General features: G+C 42.3%; 1 protein-coding gene across 1 annotated transcript in view; it reads right to left on the reverse strand.

Moving 5' to 3' along the window:
* lyl1 (LYL1 basic helix-loop-helix family member) overlaps positions 1 to 22,776 on the reverse strand; it is a 41,143-nt gene extending 18,367 nt beyond the window's left edge. The window contains exons 1-2 of the mRNA XM_039772672.1: positions 22,387 to 22,776; positions 10,236 to 11,236 (exon numbers count right to left, since the gene is read on the reverse strand). Of these exons, the coding sequence (XP_039628606.1) occupies positions 10,236 to 10,786 (551 nt within the window). The 5' untranslated portion in view covers positions 10,787 to 11,236; positions 22,387 to 22,776. The remainder of the gene's footprint in view (positions 1 to 10,235; positions 11,237 to 22,386) is intronic.
* Positions 22,777 to 23,302: the final 526 nt, after the last annotated feature.

A 23,302-nucleotide genomic window follows, 5' to 3' on the forward strand; every position in this document is an offset into this window, starting at 1 on the left:
GAATACTTCCAGAAACCATTGTCAGTGAACACAATCCACCGTGCCATCCGCGTTGCCAGCTGAAACTCTACAGTGCAAAGAAGAAGCCATTTCTAAGCAAGATCCACAAGCTCAGGCGTTGTCACTGGGCCAGGGATCATTTAAAATGGAGTGTGGCAAAATGGAAGACTGTTCTGTGGTCAGGCGAGTCACGATTCAAAGTTCTTTTGGAAATCTGGGACGCCATGTCATCCGGACCAAAGAGGACAAGGACAACCCAAGTTGTTATCAACGCTCAGTTCAGAAGCCTGCATCTCTGATGGTATGGGGTTGCATGAGTGCGTGTGGCATGGGCAGCTTGCATGTCTGGAAAGGCACCATCAATGCAGAAAAATATATTCAGGTTCTAGAACAACATATGCTCCCATCCAGACGTCATCTCTTTCAGGGAAGACCCTGCATTTTTCAACAAGATAATGCCAGACCACATTCTGCATCAATCACAACATCATGGCTGCGTGGAGAAGGATCCGGGTACTGAAATGGCCAGTCTGCAGTCCAGATCTTTCACCTATAGAGAACATTTGGCGCATCATAAAGAGGAAGGTGCGACAAAGAAGGCCCAAGACGATTGAACAGTTAGAGGCCTGTATTAGACAAGAATGGGAGAGCATTCCTATTTCTAAACTTGAGAAACTGGTCTCCTCGGTCCCCAGACGTCTGTTGAGTGTTGTAAGAAGGGGAGATGCCACACAGTGGTGAAAATGGCCTTGTCCCAACTTTTTTGGGATTTGTTGACACCATGAAATTCTGAATCAACATATTTTTCCCTTAAAATGATACATTTTCTCAGTTTAAACTTTTGTTCCGTGATTTATGTTCTATTCTGAATAAAATATTAGAAGTTGGCACCTCCACATCATTGCATTCAGTTTTTATTCACGATTTGTATAGTGTCCCAACTTTTTTGGAATCCTGTTTGTACTTCCGGGGTGAAAAAAAGGACTTTTATCTGACCTGGAAGTGATAAGGAATTATGGACTGGAGGATGAGAAACACTTCTGGGTGAGGAACTATATAAGAACTTTGGGAACTCCCAGATGACGAGCTGAGCTGGGTGGTAGGAGGGCAACACGTCTGGGAGTCGGAGGATTGGTTATTGATTGTTGAGAATTGTTTATTGAGAATAGTGGAGTGGTGGTGCTTGGTGCACTTTACTACTATAATAAATAATAATTATTGTATTTTTACCTGGTGTTCGGCGTGGTATTTGAGGGTTCAAGGGAGCGATAGTGCCCCCTACTGCTACAAAGGAAAAAGAAACAATTGAGGGGATGGAGTTTTCAAGAGTAAGTCAATTCAAATTAATTCAAAAGAAGTGAATTAGCAGCAAAAATGGGTCACTAATTAAGAAAAGGGTTAGAATGAAAACCTGCAGCCACTGGGGACCACCAGGACCAGAGTCAGAGACCCGGATCTAGTTGGACTTTATTTAATTTACATTAGCTAATTTCATTTTGTTTTTCTTAATGGAATTATTTTTACTATTGTGTGTTTGCTTTGATTTTGCACAATCTTGGAGTAGGCCAGCTTTTTCATTTCACTCCACGTTGTAATTTTATAACTGTGCGTGAGACGAGTAAAACTCTAATCTTCTTTCTTTTTGTGAATATTTATAATCCATCCATAATCCAGCCCGCTATATCCATACCACAGGGTCACAGGGGTCTGCTGGAGCCAATCTCAGCCAACACAGGGTGCAAGGCAGGAAACAAACCCGGGCAGGGCGCCAGCCCACCGCAGGGCACACACACACACACTAGGGACAATTTAGAATCGCCAATCCACCTAACCTGCATGTCTTTGGACTGTGGGAGGAAACCCAAGCAGACACGGGGAGAACATGCAGACTCCACGCAGGGAGGACCTGGGAAGCGAACCCGGGGCTCCTTATTGTGAGGCAGCAGCACTACCACTGTGCCACCGTGCCGCCATATTTATAATAATTCATTAAATATTAAATTAACTTTGTTTCAATCATAGATTTTTACTGTTAGACTTCTGTCATGACATTGTCTAAACCCACTTAACCCACGCCAGGGTCGCTGGAGGTGCTGCAGTCAATCCCAGCAAGCATTGGGGTGCAAGGCAGGAACAAACCACAAACATGCCGCTAGTCCATCGCAGGGCAAACACACACACGGGCCAATTTACTGTCACCAACTCACCTAACCTGGGAGGAAACCCAGACAGGCACGGGAGGATCATGCAGACTCCACACAGGGATGACCCAGGACGGCAATCCTGGCCTCCTTACCTACCACAAGGCAGCAGCGCTACCACGGTGCCACCATGCCAAGCATTTATTTTGCTCTAAGAATTGTTTTTGAGAAATAGAAGAGTAACGTTACTTTGACACTGTCGTATTTTCTTAGGGTGCCAGCATTTTCCATCATTAGCGATGACGACTGTACCCAGAATTCCTCGGCTGGCAAAGAGACGTACAGGGAGACGGGGCTAACACATCCCCTGACAGACATTTTGTGACGTTTGGTGTGGGTTTAGATCAGGGGTGTCCAAATCCGGTCATAGTGGGCTGCAGTGGATGCAGGTTTTCATTCTAACCCTTTTCCTAATCAGTGACCAGTTTTCACTGCTAATTAACTTCTTTTCCCTTCATTCTAATAGCCCTGTTTTTATGGATTCAGTCCTCTGAATTGATTCGTTTCTTCGTTAAATGGCAGCCAAACAGAAATGAGATGTGAAAGGTGCAGACAGATGACCGGCTAAATGGGAACGTCAAACTCCAGCCAATTTCACTCCAACCAGTTTCTTAATAACAAGCCGATTCTTAGTTACTTAAAGCCGTCAGGGAATATCAGGACTTGTTGCTGCTCTCATTCTGCCACAGCAGGCTGTTGATTTTCTGTTTTTTCTAAGACCACCGTCAAGATGTTTTGGTGACCTGAGCAGACCAACTTGACCGAGACCTTCACCTTTCTTTATTTTCAGGTGAGCTGGTCATGTGGCGGCTTGTTTTGAGTCTTGCTATTGTTTGGCTGCTCATTAAGGAAAAAGAAACAATTTAAGGGAGTCTGAGTCACGTCAATTAAAATGAAGGCAAGACAAGTCAATCAGCAGCAAAAACGGCTCACTGATTAAGAAGATGGTTAGAATGAAAACCCTGCAGCCACTTCGGCCCACCAGGACCGGAGTTGGACACCCCTGGTATAGACAATAATAATAATATTTTATTTAACTGTGTCTATGTACACCAGGGGTCTCCAACTCCGGTCCTGGAGGGTCCCAGTGGCTGCAGGTTTTCATTCTAACCCTTTTCTTAATTAGTGACCCGATTTTGGTGCTAATTAACTCTTTGCCTTACTTTTAACTGATGCACATCTTAAGACTCAGGCTCCTTAAATGATTTCTTTTTTTCCTTAATTAGCAACTAAACAATATTAAGATACAAAATGAACCAACACATAAAACAACCTGCGTCCATCATACAATAACTGAAAATAAAGAAAGGTGAAGGCCTCAGTAATGTTGATCTGCTCAGGTCCACAACACATTTTGACAGCACTCTTAAAACAGAAAATCAACAGTTTTGGAAATGTCTACCATGAAATTAAATAACCGGTTTAATTAGCAACGAGAATTGGCTTCAAATTCAGAAACTGAATGAAGTGAAGTTGGTTGGAGTTTGAGGCCCCAACTTAGTTGATCATTTATTGGCTCTCTTTACATCAAATTTATGTTTAGGTGCCGTTTATGGAAAAAAGAATCAATTCAGCAGTCAGAGTCTCAAGAAAAGTCAATTAAAATAAAGGGAAATAGTTAATTAGACTAATTAAGAAAAGAGTTAGAATGAAAACCTGCAGCCACAGTAGCTCTCCAGGACTGGAGTTGGAGACCCCTGGCCTAGACACTCAAGGAGACATTACAAGATAAAGCTATAAAACAGGACAATAAACTAAATAAATAAAATAGAACGCACGTCTATTAAGAAGAGTGCAATAAAACGACAAGCAATCAGAACAATTAGAAGGATAAAATCAATTCTGAAAAGGAGAATTTTAAGAAGAAACAGAATCAAGAGTGCAGATATAATGAAGACGGCAATTCCAGAGCCAACGAGCAGCGTAGTGAAATTCACATGCCGACGGACTGAAGGAACAAGAAGAAGAAGGCCAGAGGAGTGCGGGGAGCAGAGCGGCATATAATCTGTAAGATGGTGTTTGAAATAAATGGGAGCCAGTGTGGAAGAAAAATGAGACTTTAGGTGGGGGTCACATAGTCATTTAGGGGTAATATAAAGTGATTTGGTATGGAGGAGGAGGAGGAAGAGGAGGGTGGAAGCAGTGCATTGCTGTGCCCACCACAGTGCGGTTTCCACACTAAAACAGTGCATAGCGTCTACCTGTGAAGGAGTATAAGAGCTAATAAATGTCAAAAACTTGTTGAACAATATCAGGAGACCCCCATAAAAGTCAAGTGAACAAAAGAGCACATGAAGGTCTGTGGTGATGGATCAAGACGTTGGTTGACTGTCTGTATCCAGCAGGACTTGAGAGATGTCACACACAAAGGAACTCAAGAAGTATTGGAAAGCATTGTAAGGATCAGGAACGAAGTAGAAATGAGACTTTTATTTTGGGGTTATGTAAGCTGGTTATGCTCTCTACTGAATTCAGCTCATGTCTTTTAACCAATCAGAGTAAATATTCAGATGGTGCAAGCCAACGAACCAATCAGAGTACACGTCAGATGAATACGTAAGCACTGATTCAGCACTATTGTGTAACTTTGGTAGCTCTCTGTCTTTACTTTGTGACTACTCCATCACAAGGCTGCAGATGGGAAGAGATATTAACAACGCAACGGACAAGCTTCCTCCTGCCTGGTTTTTCAGGTTGATTATTTAAATATACTAGGGGGCTTTGCCCCCTTCTCGCTTCGCTCACCAACCCTCCTCAAGCCTGTGCTTTGCGCCGGCAAATTCACATCTCTGCCGCTCACGTATGTGGATTTCACTTTCACCAAACAACAAAGCTTTTAATTCTCGTGGATATGCCTCTTCATTGGGAAGAAACACGACATTTCCCTGATGGCAACACAACTTAGACGATCTACAAGTCTCCGACTTAAAGTTTAAATCCAAACAATATCTACGTACTTCTGTCATATCACCGATGTCCATACATTCATTCTCTTTTCGCTTTTACCTTTTCGTTAATATCGCATTGAATTTTGATTCCATGTTTGGACTTCGTGACAGCACAACGTATAACTGCCCGTGAGTGAATATCGTTTCTTTATCTCTACAAGAAATGTGTCTGACAATAGCATTCACACAAATGACAAATGACTGAACCGTGTGTGTGGTTATGTGGGCAGAACTTTTCCAAATCTCTTTTTGCATAAGCTATTGTCTCGCGGGGCTTGAAATTTTCTCTCGCGGGATTTCACTTTCACCAATCAACAAATCTTTTAATTCTCGCGGTTACGCCTCTTCATTGGGAAGAAACACTACTTTACTCTGATGGCAACACAAATTAGACGATCTACAAGTCTCAGACTTAAAGTTTAAATCCGAACAATATATTCAATCTCTTTTCAGTGTTCCATTATTTCACCGAGTAATAATTTCCGTTTGTTTGCGCTAATGCGATCGTTACTATCCTGTTTTTGAGACTTTCGAATTTTCGTACTTTCATTATCTCTAACCTGTTGTGCATGTGTACCGCGTCAACGTTTTTGAATTCTTTATGACGTTCTACTTTGTCATCTACTCTTTGTGACCGTGGTTAAATCTCTTGGCACAACGACTCGTCTCATCTCCTTCGAAGACTTTTTTTTTTTATAATAGAGGGATACAGAAGGGGGTACCCAAAAATAACCGGAATCTGTACCTGGCGTGAAATCTTGACTCAGATGCGAATTTCGCCACTAGGTGTGGCACACTTACAGTATTCTGTGGCAGTCAGCCAAGTGGCGTCGCTCTTTGTTGTTCGTATGCCAGTCCGTGTCGGTTTTTCTTGGTACTTATTAAACGTGCTCTGTGATTGTTGTGCTAGGTGATCATGAAGAACAGCGAGTCTGTGATAAATTTTGTTTTCTCTTAGGGAAGACAGCGGCTGAAAGTGTAGTGATTATTGCACCTGCTTTTAAAGAGGAAGAATCACGTAAAACACAGGTCTACGAGTGGCGTTTCAAACAAGGGGAAATGTCACTTGAAGACCAACCAAGATCTGGCCGACCTTCCACAATTAGGAATGACGAAAATCTTGATAAGATTCGCAATGCAATTTACGGAGATCGTCGTTGGGCTTTTGAAGAGATTTCCGAATTGACTTGCATGTCATGGCACCTTCCCCACTCGCCTGATCTTTGCCTCGTGCGACTCAAAGGAAAAGCACTTTTGTGACTGTGGCGGACGTCAGAGAAAAATCACTGCAGGCCTTGGACAACGTTCCTCTTCAGCGATTCTAAAAATGTTTCCACCAGTAGGAAAACCGTTGGGACGAGTAGGCCTACATTCACTCACATGGAGGGTACTTCGAAGGAGACTAAAATTTCTGTAAGTAAAAATTATTAAAACAATTTTTTTGTTTTCCAGTTCCGGTTATTTTTGTGTGCCCCCTCGTAAATACGTATTTGGTAAACCATTTCTTCGAGGACAAGAATCTGAAAGTCAATCATGTAACTATGAACCTTAGTCTGACTCAATAAGCGTGCAGCAGAATCAAGTTTAACCGAGATACGAGACAATAAAGTGTTACAGTAGTTTAGCCTTGTGTAATGGAAGGATTTTTCTAAAGAGAGGGGGGGATCAAGAGAGCAGATGGGCGTTGGTCACTCAGTGCAAAAACCAGCTTCAAGAAGGAAAAGTACTGGGAATATGGCCAGAGGGTTATGCTGACTTGTTTTTCACTTGTTTTTCACTTCGAGGGGCTTCACTTTTTTGTGTGCCTTTTGGTACCAGACGCCGTCTCCGTCAGGATAAAGGGGCATGCTGACTTGTTTTTCACTTCAAGGGGCATCACTACGCAATTCTTATTTTTGTGTGCTGTTTGGTACCAGGTGTCGTCATCATCAGGACCAAGTGCAAAACAACACCGCGTCCCGTGGAAAGGTGTGTGTGCTGAAACTAATCACTTCTGTATACACTGCTTGCACGTAAGCCGCTTTGGGCAAGGACGCTCAATTAGTATATAAGGGAAGGTTTCGCCCTCAGTTTCTTTGGAGGCTCAACCGTGGGGACAGCGCGCACCGCCCGGTATTTGAAAGGCAAAATGAGTTGGTCCTCTGACAAGACTGACAAGCGGGCCCCCTCAGTCTACTGGTCTGAGATGATGGCTCTGTGTCTTTTTATATGTCTGTAAGTATTGTTTTGTTTTGTATGTCTGCATTATATGTGTTTGATTATTATAGTTGATTAAGTAAATAAAATAGAAGTATTGGACCTCTTCTCTCTGATTCTTTGCCTACTTATGTTCTAATCCCTTGAACCATTTTCCCAAATCAAAACACCTTGATATGACGAATGCATGAATTCACGTCTCAGCCACAGAGCAGAACAAAATGGCTTGCAAAGTGATGAAAGTAATAAAAGACATCACAATGTGAGACTGAAAAGATGAAGTTCTGACTAAAACACCACCAAGGCTTTCGACCCGAGGCTTGCAGAGAATGAGGCACATGACCTGCATTGTGAGGGGGCATCAATTACGGCACTACGGCCATGTGACGTGATTACCCGAGGGTGATCCGGCTCACAGGACCCTCGTTGTTGAGGACCAGGCCAAGGAAACACCAACATAACACCTGGCTGCAGCAGATAGAGGGTCAATTCCGGAGGGTGAGACTGGACCGGGTGTCTGTCCTGGGGGGGGCTGCCAACCGGGACTCTGAGCTATTTCATTGTGTGGTGGGTGCGGCAACCCCCTGTACCAGGGCCTGCCCCCCAACCTGACCTGACCTGGTGCAAAGAAACAGGGGTGTCATCAATACAGAAGTTACCATTCCCAGATTTCGAAAAGGTACCTTTAGAGTCCACAAGGAGAATTTCAGACTTGGCGTCGTTAAGCTTGAGCAGACAGTGCGCCGCCCGTACTTTAATATCATAAAGGCGGCCCGAGTACAGGAGTGGACTGGGTCTCAGAACCGGCCCGGGGATTCCTTCAACGAGTGAGGTGATGACGTCGACCCACTCGGCCCATTATTCATTGTAATTTTCTTAAAATTTGTGATGAGTACGCGGCTCGCTACTTGCCATGAGCCTATGATATGAACTCTATCTAAGCTGTTACCTAATTTAATCTGTACACTGATGTTTAGACACAACTTAAAATTTGACGACATGCTTAGAAATAAAGTTTAAGGAAAAATAAAAATTTAGTAACACGCCTTACACGTTCTGTCCTAATATGAAAAATTCCTATCCTGTGCTTTATATCATCATACTAATAATCGCAACTGAAAACCACTAATTATCGCTCCCGCCGACGACCAGAGAACAATCAATGCATAACACATAATCTAAACTAATTATTAGAACCAAAGAATTTAAATATTAGATATGAGATAAAATAAATTGCAATAATGTATATGCTAATCGAAATGTAGCGGTATCGAAACAGAAATCGGCAAAAGGCAGTTATGACCAAATTTTTCGCTGCAACATTGTGTACTGACAACTAAAACAACTTGATGACATAATACGGTATATTATATAGGACTATATACATCATAGTACCAGACAGATAATGTTTAGTAGTTTAGAAAATTAATTTTAATGTCAAACAGTAACCAGTATATAAAATGTATTTCATGAAATGGCCGGGCCATGACCAGACCAGAGTCCGCGGCCCACTGGGCATTGCTCAAATGCCCTAATGGCCAATCTGCCCCACCTGAGTACAAACCTGGTAGAAATATAAAGCTGGACGTCACCAGCATAACAGGCTGAACATCAAAAGGCTGCATACTTGAAACGAGGAGGAGGAAGAGGAGGAATTCATGCATTCGTTATATCAAGGCTAAACTATTGTAACACTTTATTATCTTGTATCTCGACTAAACTTGTAAGAAAGCTACAGACAGATTAAGATTCTGCTGACAGAAAGCCAGGGGTCCAGTACTCAACCCGGTGGCCCACCATGGGTAACGGGTGAATTTTGAAAAATTTGGGTATTGAGTTGAATACAATGAAATCTGAGAGTTACGTATGACTGAAAACACGAATAAGCAGCACCCATAATACCCGATGAAGACAAGCGTTTCAATAACAGTCTGTTTAAAAAAAGTGATGAAGAAGGATAAGCACGCTTAGTAATCCGGAATCAGCAGCCCAGAGCAGATCATTATTACTGCACTCCAACCAAGGCTCTTTAGAATGAAAACCAGACTGGAACTGCTGCTCCCATTTTTGAGCTTTCCTGTAATGGGAAAATATAATTGGATTGAGCAGATCCACCAATCAACACCCCAGCAATGAGTCAGTGAGCTTCACAAAGCCACTGCCAGGCGAGGAACGCACGCTACCAGTAAAGGTACAGAATGGATTGAGGAGCAGAAAGCGCTCCTCTCAGTCAAAATCCCATGGCATCAATGGAGCCATTCAGGTTAGACCAGTGACGTCACTATTAGGGTACTGGGGGTGCAGATCGGACCGGGTGACACCCAAGGCGCGGTGTTTTCAGGCTGCAATCATCACAGTGAAACCCCATGCCAACAGTCCAATCTCCACCCGCCATTAGATGTGGGCTGCATTAGACACCCGTGTGTCTGCACGTTGCAGTGTTTAAAATCTGACCCGCTCTCTGCAAGGGGGTCTTAATCCGGCCTTGGTGACCACAGTGAATGATACCAGCGCTAGTGGCGTCACTGGACTTCTGTGATGATGCATAGATGTGAGGGAGGTGGAATGTGTTGGGTTGAGGTGGTGCCATTAAAGGTGATGCCATCTTCTTCCCAGAAATGCACCCCTTTCCCTAAATGAACCCAAATCTCCCAACGGGTTGCCACCCGTTCATTCCTATACATCTAATAACCTTTAAAAAATGGCCAAGATTTTTTTGAAAGCAGGCTGGCGATGTCATGTGTCAGCATATCACAATCTCTGTAACCAGAGATGAAGCTCTGCTCAGTTATGCCACCGCCAGACACGCCAGTTCAACCGAGAGCCCTCCCTGTGGAGCCAATGGCTGGACAGTGACAGCAGATTCAGCCACATTTTCTAAAAGTCTTACCTGTTGAAAAACGGATGTCCTCCCATGTACTGTGGGGGCAGCAGGGGACTCGGGATAGCAGAGAGGGGGGCCATTGGCAGCCCCACATTGGCAGCAGACAGGCCCGCCAGTTGTGGGATTCTGGTCTCCGCTGGGCACTGCACAAGTGACGGGATGGGGTGGAGGGCCGTCAGTTCGGTTGTCGGCACCCCCCGCTGAAGCAGAGTGGTGCCTGGTAAGCCTTCGGGAAGGAGGGCAGGGGGCGGCTTGCTGTGCCTCAAGCTGATGACTGGCACGCCGTACCCCAGCTTGATAGTCGAGGGAGGGGTGGCGCAATGCTGGCTCGCCATTTCCGTGGAAACCGGCTCAGAGGCCTCTTTGCAGTCTGCAGTGCCGCCGTCATCTCCTGGGGGCTCGAAAGGCTCGGCTTGAGGCGTGTGGTCTCCTTGCTCCGGTTTATTAACTGGCAAACTGCTAATTGGCGGAGATGCAGTCTGAACAGGACTCTGCCGCTCACTGGGAGCCGGAGCAGGAGCAGGGGGCGAGCTCAGGGGCTCCAGTTTTTCCATCATTTTGTTTGGACCACACTGTGCCTTTGTGTTTCTCAGTAGGGGTCCCACGTGTATGCGGGTCTCTGTCTGACGCGGGGGGGGTTTGCCAGCCCCTTCTGTCTGTGTGTCGGTTTGCCTTCCAGAATGGGCTGATGATTTTGGATTTATGAAAATGTAATTTTGTGCCTGCCTTTAGCTGCTCTCCCACATGTTTTAAGTTAAAGCTTCTTTCCTTTCTTGATGAAAGCCAAGGGATTTAGGCCCGGCCAGGTGGGCACCCTCTCGCCAATGTGGCAGCACGTAGCACAAGCATCCTTTCGTTTAATGGAACTGGCAGCAGGGTGAAATAAAGATGATTTCTGGGCATGCCAGGTAGACTCCGACTGGACCTTAAGTGGTAAGAAATCCTCTCCTTTTAAGAAGTAAAACGGCCATCCTGACAGCTACATTCTTGAGAACTTCAGTCTTCTCCTGGAGGAAAAATAAATAAATAACTGCCTTTAATTTAAAAACACAGGCAAATGTAACATTATAGAATGTGTTTTAAACTGAGCATCTCCCAAAAAAATCCAAGAGATTCCCGAAAAACGATTCAAATGTACATAGAGAGGGGACATGGTGGCAGCAGTGGGATTGCCATAGCAGCACAACGTCGTGGCCCCAGCAAGACCACCCGAAACAGTAAAGGGAAGACATCTTGGAATGAAGGGTCCGCTGTGTGCTCAGCTATTCAGTACGTGTTAGTTTACTAACCTCCCCACATTTTAATATATAGAAATGATTTAGATAGGAATATAAGTAACAAGCTGGTTAAGTTTGCAGATGATACCAAGACTGGTGGATTGGCAGATAATTTGGAATCCGTTGTATCATCACAGAAGGACTTGGACAGCAGACACGCTTGGGCAGATGAAATTTAATGTCAGTAAATGTAAAGAATTACACATAGGAAGTAAAAATGTGAGGTCTGAATACACAATGGGCGGTCGGAAAATCGAATGTACGCCCTATGAGAAGGATTTAGGAGTCGTGGTGGACTCTAAGCTATCGAATGCCAAACAATGTTCAGAAGCCATTAAGAAGGCTAACAGGTTATATAGCGCCTTGATGTGCGGAGTACAAGTCACAGGAGGTTCTGCTTAAGCTTCATCTGGAGTCCTGGGTGCAGTTTGGGTCTCCAATTTACAAAAAGGACATAACAGCACAGGAGAAGGTCCAGGGAAGAGCGACTAGCTGAGTCCAGGGCTACAGGACATGAGTGATGAGGAAAGACTGAAGGAGTTGAATCCGTTTTAATGTCAGTAAATGTAAAGTATTACATGTAAGACGTAAAAATGTGAGGTTTAAATACACAATGGCAGGTCTGGAAATTGAAGGATTTAGGAGTCACAGTGGACTCTATGCTACTAACTGCCAGACAGTGTACAGAAGCCATTAAGAAGGCTAACAGAACTTCAAGTTAGCACCTTGACGTGTGGAGTACAAGTCACAGGAGGTTCTGCTCAAGCTTTATGACACACTGGTGAGGCCAGAGAAGAGCGACTAGGCTGATTCAGGGCTACAGGGGATGAGTGATGAGGAAAGATTAAAAGAGCTGAACCTTAAGGAGATGAAGAGGAGACCTGAGTGAAGTGTTTTAAGATTATGAAGGGAGTTAGTACAGTGGATCGAGACGGAGACTTTAAAGTGAGTTCATCAAGAACACGGGGACACAGTTGGAAACTTGTGGAGGGGAAATTTCGCACAAACATTAGGAAGTTTTTCTTTACACAAAGAACGATAGACACTTGGAATAAGCGACCAAGTAGTGTGATGGACAGTAAGACGTTAGGGACTTTCAAAACTCGACTTGATGTGTTTTTGGAAGAAATAAGTGGAGAGGACTGGCGGGCTTTGTTGGGCTGAATGGCCTGTTCTCATCCAGAGTGTTCTAATGTTCTAATTAATGAATGCTTACTCAACATTCGTAGAAGTTACTTTTTTTTTTTTTGATTTTATTAAAATAAGATAACATTCCAAACAAATAACTCAAGTTTTACAAAAAAATAAAAGGTTCGAAACAAATCAACCGCCACCCCTGAGAAAGAGAGCTTGGCCAGCAGAGTAAAACTTAAAGCTAGTAAAAAATAAGTAAATCATAAAAACATAAATGGAGTGAGTAAAAGAGGGGAGAGAATCCACTTCCTTAATTTAAATGCATATTCTAAAATGTTAATGATCAGATCCTGTCAGGTTTTAAAAACGTTTTGCACAGCTCCTCAAAGTGAGAATTTGATTTTTTCCTATTTCAGAAAATATGTAACATCAGTTACCCACTGACTTAAAAGAGGTGAGTTAGGATTCTTCCAGTTGAGCAAAATAAGTCTAAGTATTAATAGAGTAGTAAGGGCCATTACAGTTTGTTTGTCCTTCTCGACTTTAAGCCCGGGGGGCACGGTGGCGCAGTGGTAGCGCTGCTGCCTTGCAGTTAGGTGACCCAGGTTCACTTCCCAGGTCCTCCCTGCGTGAAGTTTGCATGTTCTCCCCGTGTCTGCGTGGGTTTCCTCCGGGCGCTCCGGTTTCCACCCACAATCCAAAGACATGCAGGTTAGGTGGATTGGCGACTCTGAATTGGCCCTAGTGTGTGCTTGGTGTGTGGGTGTGTTTGTGTGTGTCCTGCGGTGGGTTGGCACCCTGCCCAGGATTGGTTCCTGCCTTGTGCCCTGTGTTGGCTGGGATTGGCTCCGGCAGACCCCCGTGACCCTGTATTCGGATTCAGCAGGTTAGAAAATGGATGGATGGATGGACTTTAAGCCCCCCTGTGAGCCCACCAAAGGGATTGTGACATTGGCATTTAAAGGTTTTGGTCCAGAACGATGTTAATTTGGTGAAGGCCCAGAACGTGCAGCCCAGTGAGGCTGGAGCTCGATCGCAACGTTCGCAGGTTTGCTGTCATCCTGGAAACATTTTGGACAATTTTAAACGAGAGAGATGCGCTCGATATATCATTTTAAGTTGAATACGAGGTGTGATCAAAGAGTATGGTGAATGTTGACGCCGAGCAACATCCAAGAGCAACGCAAAACAATTCAACGCCGGCTCTGACAGGTCCCTGTTTGTGACCAGTTTCAACTCGTTTGATCCTGTCAGTCATTTGTGAGCCACTGTTGAGTTCAAAGGGTGTTTCTTCAAGTTTGTCGTTAATAATGGATATCGAGCAAAGCATTAACATTTTGTTTCAAATTGAAAAAACCTCAATAAACCCATCAGATGTTAAAATCGGTTTATGGTGACACTACACCGACAATTAAGACTGTTCACAAGTGGTCTGATTGATTTCGTAATGGATCGGACTCGGTTGAAGACAAGAAAAGATCAAGACGTACTTCTTCATCATGACAACGCTCCTTGTCACACGTCCCTTCTAGTACGACAATTTCTGTCAAATAAAAACATTACGCTGTGTCCGCATCCACCTTATTCGTCGGATCTGGCACCGTGCGACTTCTGAATGTTCCCTAAATTGATAAAATGACCATGAAAGGCAAACGATTTCAATCCATTGAGGACATCCAGGCAGCCCAAATAAAGACACTCTTGAAAGGAAACTTCCGGAACTGCTTCCCAAAGTGGCAGGAGCTTTGGGATAAGTGCATTCGATGTGGAGGAGGAGAGTATTTTGAGAGGAACTAATAGTTGTAAATCTTTTACTGCAATAAACGTTGCTTTTTTAAAACCTTCACTGTATTTTTGGACCACACCTCATAATTGTATGCTTTGCACATATGGAGCTCGAGTGAATTCTCCCTATCCCTAACCCTAACTTCCAATCCTTTTCTGAGATGTTCCATCCATCTATTATCCATCCCGCTTTATCCTAACTACAGGGTCACGGGGGTCTGCCGGAGCCAATCCCAGCCAACACAGGGCGCAAGGCAGGAAACAAACCCCGGGCAGGGCGCCAGCCCAAAACAGGGCCCACACATTAGGGACAATTTAGGACAGCCAATGCACCTAACCTGCGTGTCTTTGGACTGTGGGAGGAAACCCACACAGACACGGGGAGAACATGCAAACTCCACACAGGGAGGACCCGGGAAGCGAACTCCTTATTGCGAGGCAGCAGCGCTACCCACTGCGCCACCGTGCCACCCTTTCTGAGACGTTGACTGAGAGATGCTTTTCCCCCTGTACTCTTGGATTTTTGAAAGGGAGGGACTGTAAAATGGTTTTATATATTGCAGAAATACTATAGAGCAAGACTGAGTAATATTTTTTCTGGCATAGAGGTAGGTGGGAGGTGAGGAAAATTGGGTAGGTTTTGTATAACAAAGTTTTGAATTTGAAGGTAGTGGAAGAAATGAGTTGTTGGAAAGTTAAATTTGAAACGTAGTTGTTCATAGGATGCGAAGATGTTGTCTGTGTACAGATCTCAAAGTGATGTAATCCCAAATGTTTTCCAGACATTCAAAACTGCATACGTTTCAGAGGGTGGAAAAAGGTGATTCTCGCGCAGGGGTGCCACAGATTAAAGCTTCTCTGACTTTAAGAGCTTCCTCCATTGGTTCCAAATTCTCAGTGAGTGAAGCACAACCGGGTTGTTAGTATATTGACGATGACTCGTATATGCTGGGGTACAAAGCAAGGGATATAAAGAGGTGCTGCAGGATTACATTTCTATTGTGGACCAAGCCTGTGTGTGTTTGTCTATTTATGCCCATGTCCAGGTTTTTATAGTTTCTATGTTTGCTGCCCAGTAGTAAAACTGAAAGTTAGGTGGAGCGAAGTCCCATTTCAGTTTGTGACATTTTCTATTGTAAAAACATACACAAGTGTGCAATGCAATATTTAAAGCTATTTCAATTTACAATCAAAAGATTACAGTTGAAATCGAATACGTCAAGGAGTGCTGAGCCATGCGGCCTGAAGTATATAACAGATTAAACAGTAGCAGAGTCGTTCCCTTTAAAATATGTGCGTGATTTCACATTTAGTTTAATTACAAAGAGAAAACACAAACAACAAAATAAAGGGAGCAGACACAGGTCACATGGCGGAGGTCAGCAACCCTGATGTACAACAACAACAACAACATTTATTTCTGTCGCACATTTTCATACAAATAATGTCACTCAAAGTGCTTTACATGATAAAGAAAGAGAAAAAAAGACAAAGTAAGAATTAAAATAGGACAACAGTAATTAACATAGAATAAGAGTAAGGTGGTCCGATGGCCAGAGAGGACAGAAAAAACAAACAAAAAAAAAAACTCCAGACGGCTGGAGAGAAAAAATACAATCTGCAAAAAAATAGCAAACAAATAACACCAGAATACATCAGGCAATCGAGTTCACTGTAACTTTATATCGTAACTTCGATCTCAGCAATCTATGAGCACGAAAATATGCAATGCACAATTTCAAAACATGAGGTTAGTTTCATAATAAAAATGTGCCGATATATCTATGGATACTTTAAGAGAGATATTAAGTGTGTCTCTCTCTCAGTCTATATATACAGTATAAAAGCCAAATACCACTGACTCACTCATCACAAAGTCTCCCGAGAAATTATGACTTGACATTTGGAATGTAGGTTACCCTTGGCCCACAGGTGCTCACTAAGAAACGGATTTCAAAATGTTGTGGTCCAACTGTGTTTTTACCCACGCCACATGGACGGCATGACAGTATATACATATATATACAGTGGTGTGAAAAACTATTTGCCCCCTTCCTGATTTCTTATTCTTTTGCATGTTTGTCACACAAAATGTTTCTGATCATCAAACACATTTAACCATTAGTCAAATATAACACAAGTAAACACAAAATGCAGTTTTTAAATGATGGTTTTTATTATTTAGGGAGAAAAAAAATCCAAACCTGTGTGAAAAAGTAATTGCCCCCTTGTTCAAAAATCACCTAACTGTGGTGTATCACACCTGAGTTCAATTTCCTGATTACTGCCACACCTGTTTTAATCAAGAAATCACTTAAGTAGGAGCTGCCTGACACAGAGAAGTAGACCAAAAGCACCTCCAAAGCTAGACATCATGCCAAGATCCAAAGAAATTCAGGAACAAATGAGAACAGAAGTAATTGAGATCTATCAGTCTGGTAAAGTTTATAAAGCCATTTCTAAAGCTTTGGGACTCCAGCGAACCACAGTGAGAGCCATTATCCACAAATGGCAAAAACATGGAACAGTGGTGAACCTTCCCAGGAGTGGCTGGCCGACCAAAATTGCCCCAAGAGCGCAGAGACAAATCATCCGAGAGGTCACAAAAGACCCCAGGACAACGTCTAAAGAACTGCAGGCCTCACTTGCCTCAATTAAGGTCAGTGTTCACGACTCCACCATAAGAGAGAGACTGGGCAAAATCGGCCTGCATGGCAGATTTCCAAGACGCAAACCACTGTTAAGCAAAAAGAACATTAGGGCTCGTCTCAATTTTGCTAAGAAACATCTCAATGATTGCCAAGACTTTTGGGAAAATACCTTGTGGACTGATGAGACAAAAGTTGAACTTTTGGAAGGCAAATGTCCGTTACATCTGGCGTAAAAGGAACACAGCATTTCAGAAAAGAACATCATACCAACAGTAAAATATGGTGGTGGTAGTGTGATGGTCTGGGGTTGTTTTGCTGCTTCAGGACCTGGAAGGCTTGCTGTGATAGATGGAACCATGAATTCTACTGTCTAACAAAAAATCCTGAAGGAGAATGTCCGGCCATCTGTTCGTCAACTCAAGCTGAAGCGATCTTGGGTGCTGCAACAGGACAATGACCCAAAATACACCAGCAAATCCACTTCTGAATGGCTGAAGAAAAACAAAATGAAGACTTTGGAGTGGCCTAGTCAAAGTCCTGACCTGAATCCAATTGAGATGCTATGGCATGACCTTAAAAAGACGGTTCATGCTAGAAAACCCTCAAATAAAGCTGAATTACAACAATTCTGCAAAGATGAGTGGGCCAAAATTCCTCCAGAGCGCTGTAAAAGACTCATTGCAAGTTATCGCAAACGCTTGATTGCAGTTATTGCTGCTAAGGGTGGCCCAACCAGTTATTAGGTTCAGGGGGCAATTACTTTTTCACACAGGGCCATGTAGGTTTGGATTTTTTTCTACCTAAATAATAAAAACCATCATTTAAAAACTGCATTTTGTGTTTACTTGTGTTATATTTGACTAATGGTTAAATGTGTTTGATGATCAGAAACATTTTGTGTGACAAACATGCAAAAGAATAAGAAATCAGGACGGGGGCAAATAGTTTTTCACACCACTGTATGTATATATATATATATAGAGAGAGAGAGAGAGGGAGAGAGAGAGAGATAATCTATATATACTGTATATATATCTCAATATATATAAAATCCAACGCCTGGCTGTCTCCCTGTCTGTCCACTTTTCACGAGAGAACTACTTCACAGATTTAGTGCAGGATTTTTTCTATAATTTGCTTGAACATTCCATTGATTTTGCGACTTCTCTCACTGAGCTAAGTATCACAGTTCGCTTGCAGGAGCAATTTAATGTGTGCGAATCCGAGAGACAGAGGCTGCGGGCCGAGGGGAGTGGGAAGAGTGACGTCAGGAGTAGAGAGCTGGGCAGGGCCCTCCTCACTGTCCCATTTCACTACTACGCGGGCGAAGCCACGGGGGATGGCTAGTACATATACAATAATAAAAAATACATATATATATATAAATACACACATGTGTATGTATGCCTTGAGAGCCTCAGTTGAATAAATGAGCACACATTCATCGACTCTGTAAGTCAGGACAGGCCCGTGATGTACTGTACAGAGATAAAGAGATATTGAAATACTCAATACAGTAGAGAGATAGTAAAGGCACCATATGACAGATTTCATTTTTGAATTATAAAGATATATCTACACTTATAAAGGGCAAATGCATTTTTGCATTAAATATATGACACTAAAATATTTTTTTTGTTTGAAACATCATCATTCATTGAATTTCCGGCAGTGAATTGATTTCTTTTCTTCCGAAAAGAGAAAGTGGGTTTGTCAATTAAAGATATAAATTATTACTGTAGTATTGAGCAATCTAAAACTTATTTTAATGCCACTTTTACATATGATTTATTATTGTTAAAAGCCACTGCATGAGCAAACTTATTAATAAATAAAATATATTTTATTTCTTTTTAATCATTTATTTGTTTTTTGAAAAAATGCTCTTCATTGGAGGGTTGAAAAAATTCCTAAATAAGACTGTGACAGCATGTGACATTGAATAAGGCGTCCTCCCGGTCCCCCAGCCAGTCACCTTCTGTCCTTTTTCACCTTTCATATTTCTCTTTTTTGGATGCCTTTCTATCTCTTATATATACACACGGGTGGGCAAAAGTAGGTTTACAGTTGTTCAAATGGAAAAAGACATGAAGATTAGGATTACTACAATAACTTTATTAACTCAAAAGAATGTTACAATGGCACTGGGCACAGGCACAATCTCGTAAGAGCTCAAAGTGCGGGCCTCGCATACTCACAACTGTAAGCCCACTTCTGAGACCCCTGAATACACACGTATAGCCATCTATTGTGCTATGTCTGCTGATGTACTGTGCACACTGAGAACTGGAGAATAATAGACACTACTTACAATAAATATAGAGGTAGATAAGATAGATAGATAGATAGATAGATAGATAGATAGATAGATAGATAGATAGAAATGAAAGGCACTATATGATAGATAGATAGATAGATAGATAGATAGATAGATAGATAGATAGATAGATATGAATGGCATTATATGATTGATAGATAGATAGATAGATAGATAGATAGATATGAAATATTCCATTCTTTGAATACTGAAATACATTTTAAAACACGTACGTCTTCGCACGTCCACCGTAACTTCTGTGCGGTGTGTTCGTTTCTTCCTCGCCTTACCGACCAGCTCTTCTAAAGTCGAACGCGGCGGCGGCGGTTTGTCCTCACCGAAGTGTCTGCTTTGTTTTTTCAGCTGAGCTTCAGAATTGTTTTTAATTCCGTTTATTATTCCAGCTCATTAAATATTTTTGCATCAACGTTAATCTCGATTTCTACTCTTCTTTAACTAAACGACGCATTTAGGGAAAAATACTCAAGTACATTATAAAACGCATTTTTGGACAATTAGAATTATAAAGAGGAAATAGTTATTTTTAAGAACATGGAATATTGAAGAAGCACCACAATTCCTACATCAACATTCAGCAATACATTTTTTGCGAATCATCTAAATGGAAAGACAATAACAAATTACGAAATGTTGGCTTTAAAACGCTTACTGTAGATGGGGGAAAAACGAAAACGTGTTTAAACCTTTTTTTCTCCTGTGTATTATGTACGAGGGACGTGTTTTTTTGTTGCTGTTGAAACTCTAAAACTTGCAGGTTTTTATTAAAAATTTCAAGTGCCTCGCTCTTAATTATTCATTGTTACTCGTATCATATTTTTCTATCAGCCCTAACCGGAATATCGTAAAGAAACACCCCACGAGTTTGCCTTTCCACGGGTGTCATGTTTGAGGATAGGCAGGCAGAGTCGATATAGCGCCTTTAGCGGACCTGCACATGGCGGACCGACTGAGCCTCAAATTCCACGTGCTGCTACTGGTAGTGCGATCAAGGCCGACATGGAAGAAAATGCGAATTAAAAAATGCGAACTCGAACAGCAAAATAATAAAAACACTAGCATTTAACAAATACAAAAAGTGTGTGTTAAGTCCTAATTCCAGCGCCATCGGTAAACTAAGCGGTCACTTACTTCAAAGTCAACGTTGATTTCCAGTATTTAACCGCACAACAAAAATCTTGGAAGCTTATCAAAGTGAAATTCGCTGCCCTTTAACCTTTTTTTTTTTTACTCTTCTTTTCCTGCAAAGCACTGGCATCAGCGTGTTACTCGACCAATAGTTCCTTATTTATTGGAGAACAACACATTACAAAACATCCTTAAACAAAACAAAACAAAAGAGCGCGGCGGGCGGGCAGGCAGGGAGACACCCGCCGTCTGAGCACCGCGCGCAGTCCGCTCGGTCACGGGGATGCTGCGGGCAACACAAGGCTGAAAGAGCGAAGACACCTGATGTAACGACAGTGGCCTGGACTGCAAATAGAACGGCGGCTCCGAAAGGGACGAGAAACGCACGACAAAGAAAAATGCCGGCTGGTCGAACTGTCTTCTGCTTTAAATAGCAGATCTTAAAATCATTCAGGATACTTGAAATCGATCAATCAATCAATCTGACTCTTACAGCAATAATATAGCAATACACACTTTATACTTTAAGAGACAGATGGATAATTAGAATAAACATGACTGGCGCCTAATTTAGGGGTGGGACTACCTTAAGACCCTCAACTGAATTAATGGTTCCATATCCATTCATTCTGTAATTCTGCTTTTTCCGGAACAGGGTCATGATTTACTGTATATACAAATATACTGTATATAATATAACGAAATGCACTGTAAAATAACATTTATTTATAGAACACATTTTAAAACATGAAAAACAGCCTAACGTCCTCTGTAATATTACTAGCTAAATACTTAAATCTCAAAACTAACAACACATGAAATCTATTGGAGATTATGTGTACAATAGATAGACTGGTAGGCACTATGCAGATACACGTGAAAGGCACTATATACACCAGAGGGGAAAGGTTCTGTTTACAATAGATACATAGATATGTAAGGTGTTATAAAATAGATAAAAAGATAGGTAAATAGATAGATAAGGGATTATATAATAGATAGATAGATAGATAGATAGATAGAATGAAAGGCACTATATAATAGATAGATAGATAGATAGATAGATAGATAGATAGATAGATAGATAGATAGATAGATAGAATGAAAGGCACTATATAATAGATAGATAGATAGATAGATAGATGGGTTATACACAGTAAGCAGAAATATATGAAGGGCACTATATACAATATTATTGAAGTTTAATCTAACTTAATCTAATAGATATTAAATATTCCCTGTACAATAGATAGGTATAAAGGTGTTATATACAATAAGCAGATAGATATGAATGGTACTGTATAGATATTAAATATTCTGAGTACAATCAATACACTGTAAGCAGATAAATATGAAAAGCATTGCCGTATACTATTGAGAAGAAAGATTATGTGCATAATAGATCCATAGAAATATAGTATAGTACACAATATTAAACATTTAGATAGACAGACAGACAGACATCAAAGGTGCTATATAAATAAACAGACCGATATGAAAGGCACTCTATAAGAGGTATTTAGTTTTTTTGCTTATAAAGAGGTATCGATTCTCACCTAAAACATACATAAATATGTGAATTACATGCATGACCGTATAATTTGTTTTTGAAAAGTCCCGATTACCTAAATACCCAAAGATGACTTTACTTCTTTTTGGCTATAAGTAGCTGTTTAAGAGACATACTGTATTCCCGCACGTAATGATCCGTCTATAACTTTGCTGTATTTAAAAGCAGCCTCACATGTATATACTGTACGTATACATTTTTAATTTTCTGACCTGAAGGCCGCACAGTTCTTACAACAGAATGGCCGGCTTTAGGATTCTCTCCAAGGTCTCCCTACCTGCCAGTTGTTTTTTATCCTTCTTCGCTGCCACTCTGCTGGATGTTTGCACCCTGTGCCCGTCTCCGCTTGTTCAGCCGTCGTTGTACCTGGCTGTCCGTCTGTGTACGCGTGTCTGTCTGCTTATATTCCCCGTAAGGTGGAGGGCCAGCTGAGGCCAACAGAGCCCGCTACGCACAGCCCGTCTCCCCTGAATGAACTTGCTAGCTTTCACAGACGCTTTGATTTAGAAAATGGAGAAGTTCACATCACATTTTCCAGCAGCTCATCCTTTTCCATTTTGCCTGCTGTCCTCGGCTGCTGTTGCCTTAAAGTCCTCTCGTGCCAGTGGCCTGCCCCCCCTGCCCACCCCCTCCCCACTCTGTGCTGCCTTGCCAGATGGGCTCTCTGGTTGGCTGCTGACTGCTTGCTGGAAAGACTTGTGTTCGCGTATAAACTGCTCCCGTGTTGCTGAGAGATTTCCTCTATTCATTGGACAGGAGGATGCTCTTAAACAATGTGTGCAGCACTGATAAGAGACTCAGAGTTGCCTGGGCTGCCCTGATAAGGAAGACCTAGTGGCCAGCCCAGCCATGCTGGGATTTGGACAAGACCCAAGAAGGAAGCACAATTTTTTTTTTTTTTGCTGTGGAATAACACAAAATAAAACTCAACAGCACATGGTGTCTAGCAGACCAGCACCGAAAACACAGCGTGTCTTAGAGCACAGAGCGAGCTGCAGCATTCGATGGTCATTCAAAGCCCCCGCGAAATAGATGATGGCAGAACCAGAGGCGGGTGGTCACTGTTTACTTCTGTCCAACTGAATTCTACAAACAAAGGGGACCATCAGTGGAGACCTAACCATCTATGTGACTTGAGTTAGGACATGGGGTCTTCATCAGCAGACTTCAGGAGTCACAGGGTCTCCTAGAAA

The sequence above is a fragment of the Polypterus senegalus genome, chromosome 12, assembly GCF_016835505.1.
Source record: "Polypterus senegalus isolate Bchr_013 chromosome 12, ASM1683550v1, whole genome shotgun sequence".
Taxonomy (NCBI): domain Eukaryota; kingdom Metazoa; phylum Chordata; class Cladistia; order Polypteriformes; family Polypteridae; genus Polypterus; species Polypterus senegalus.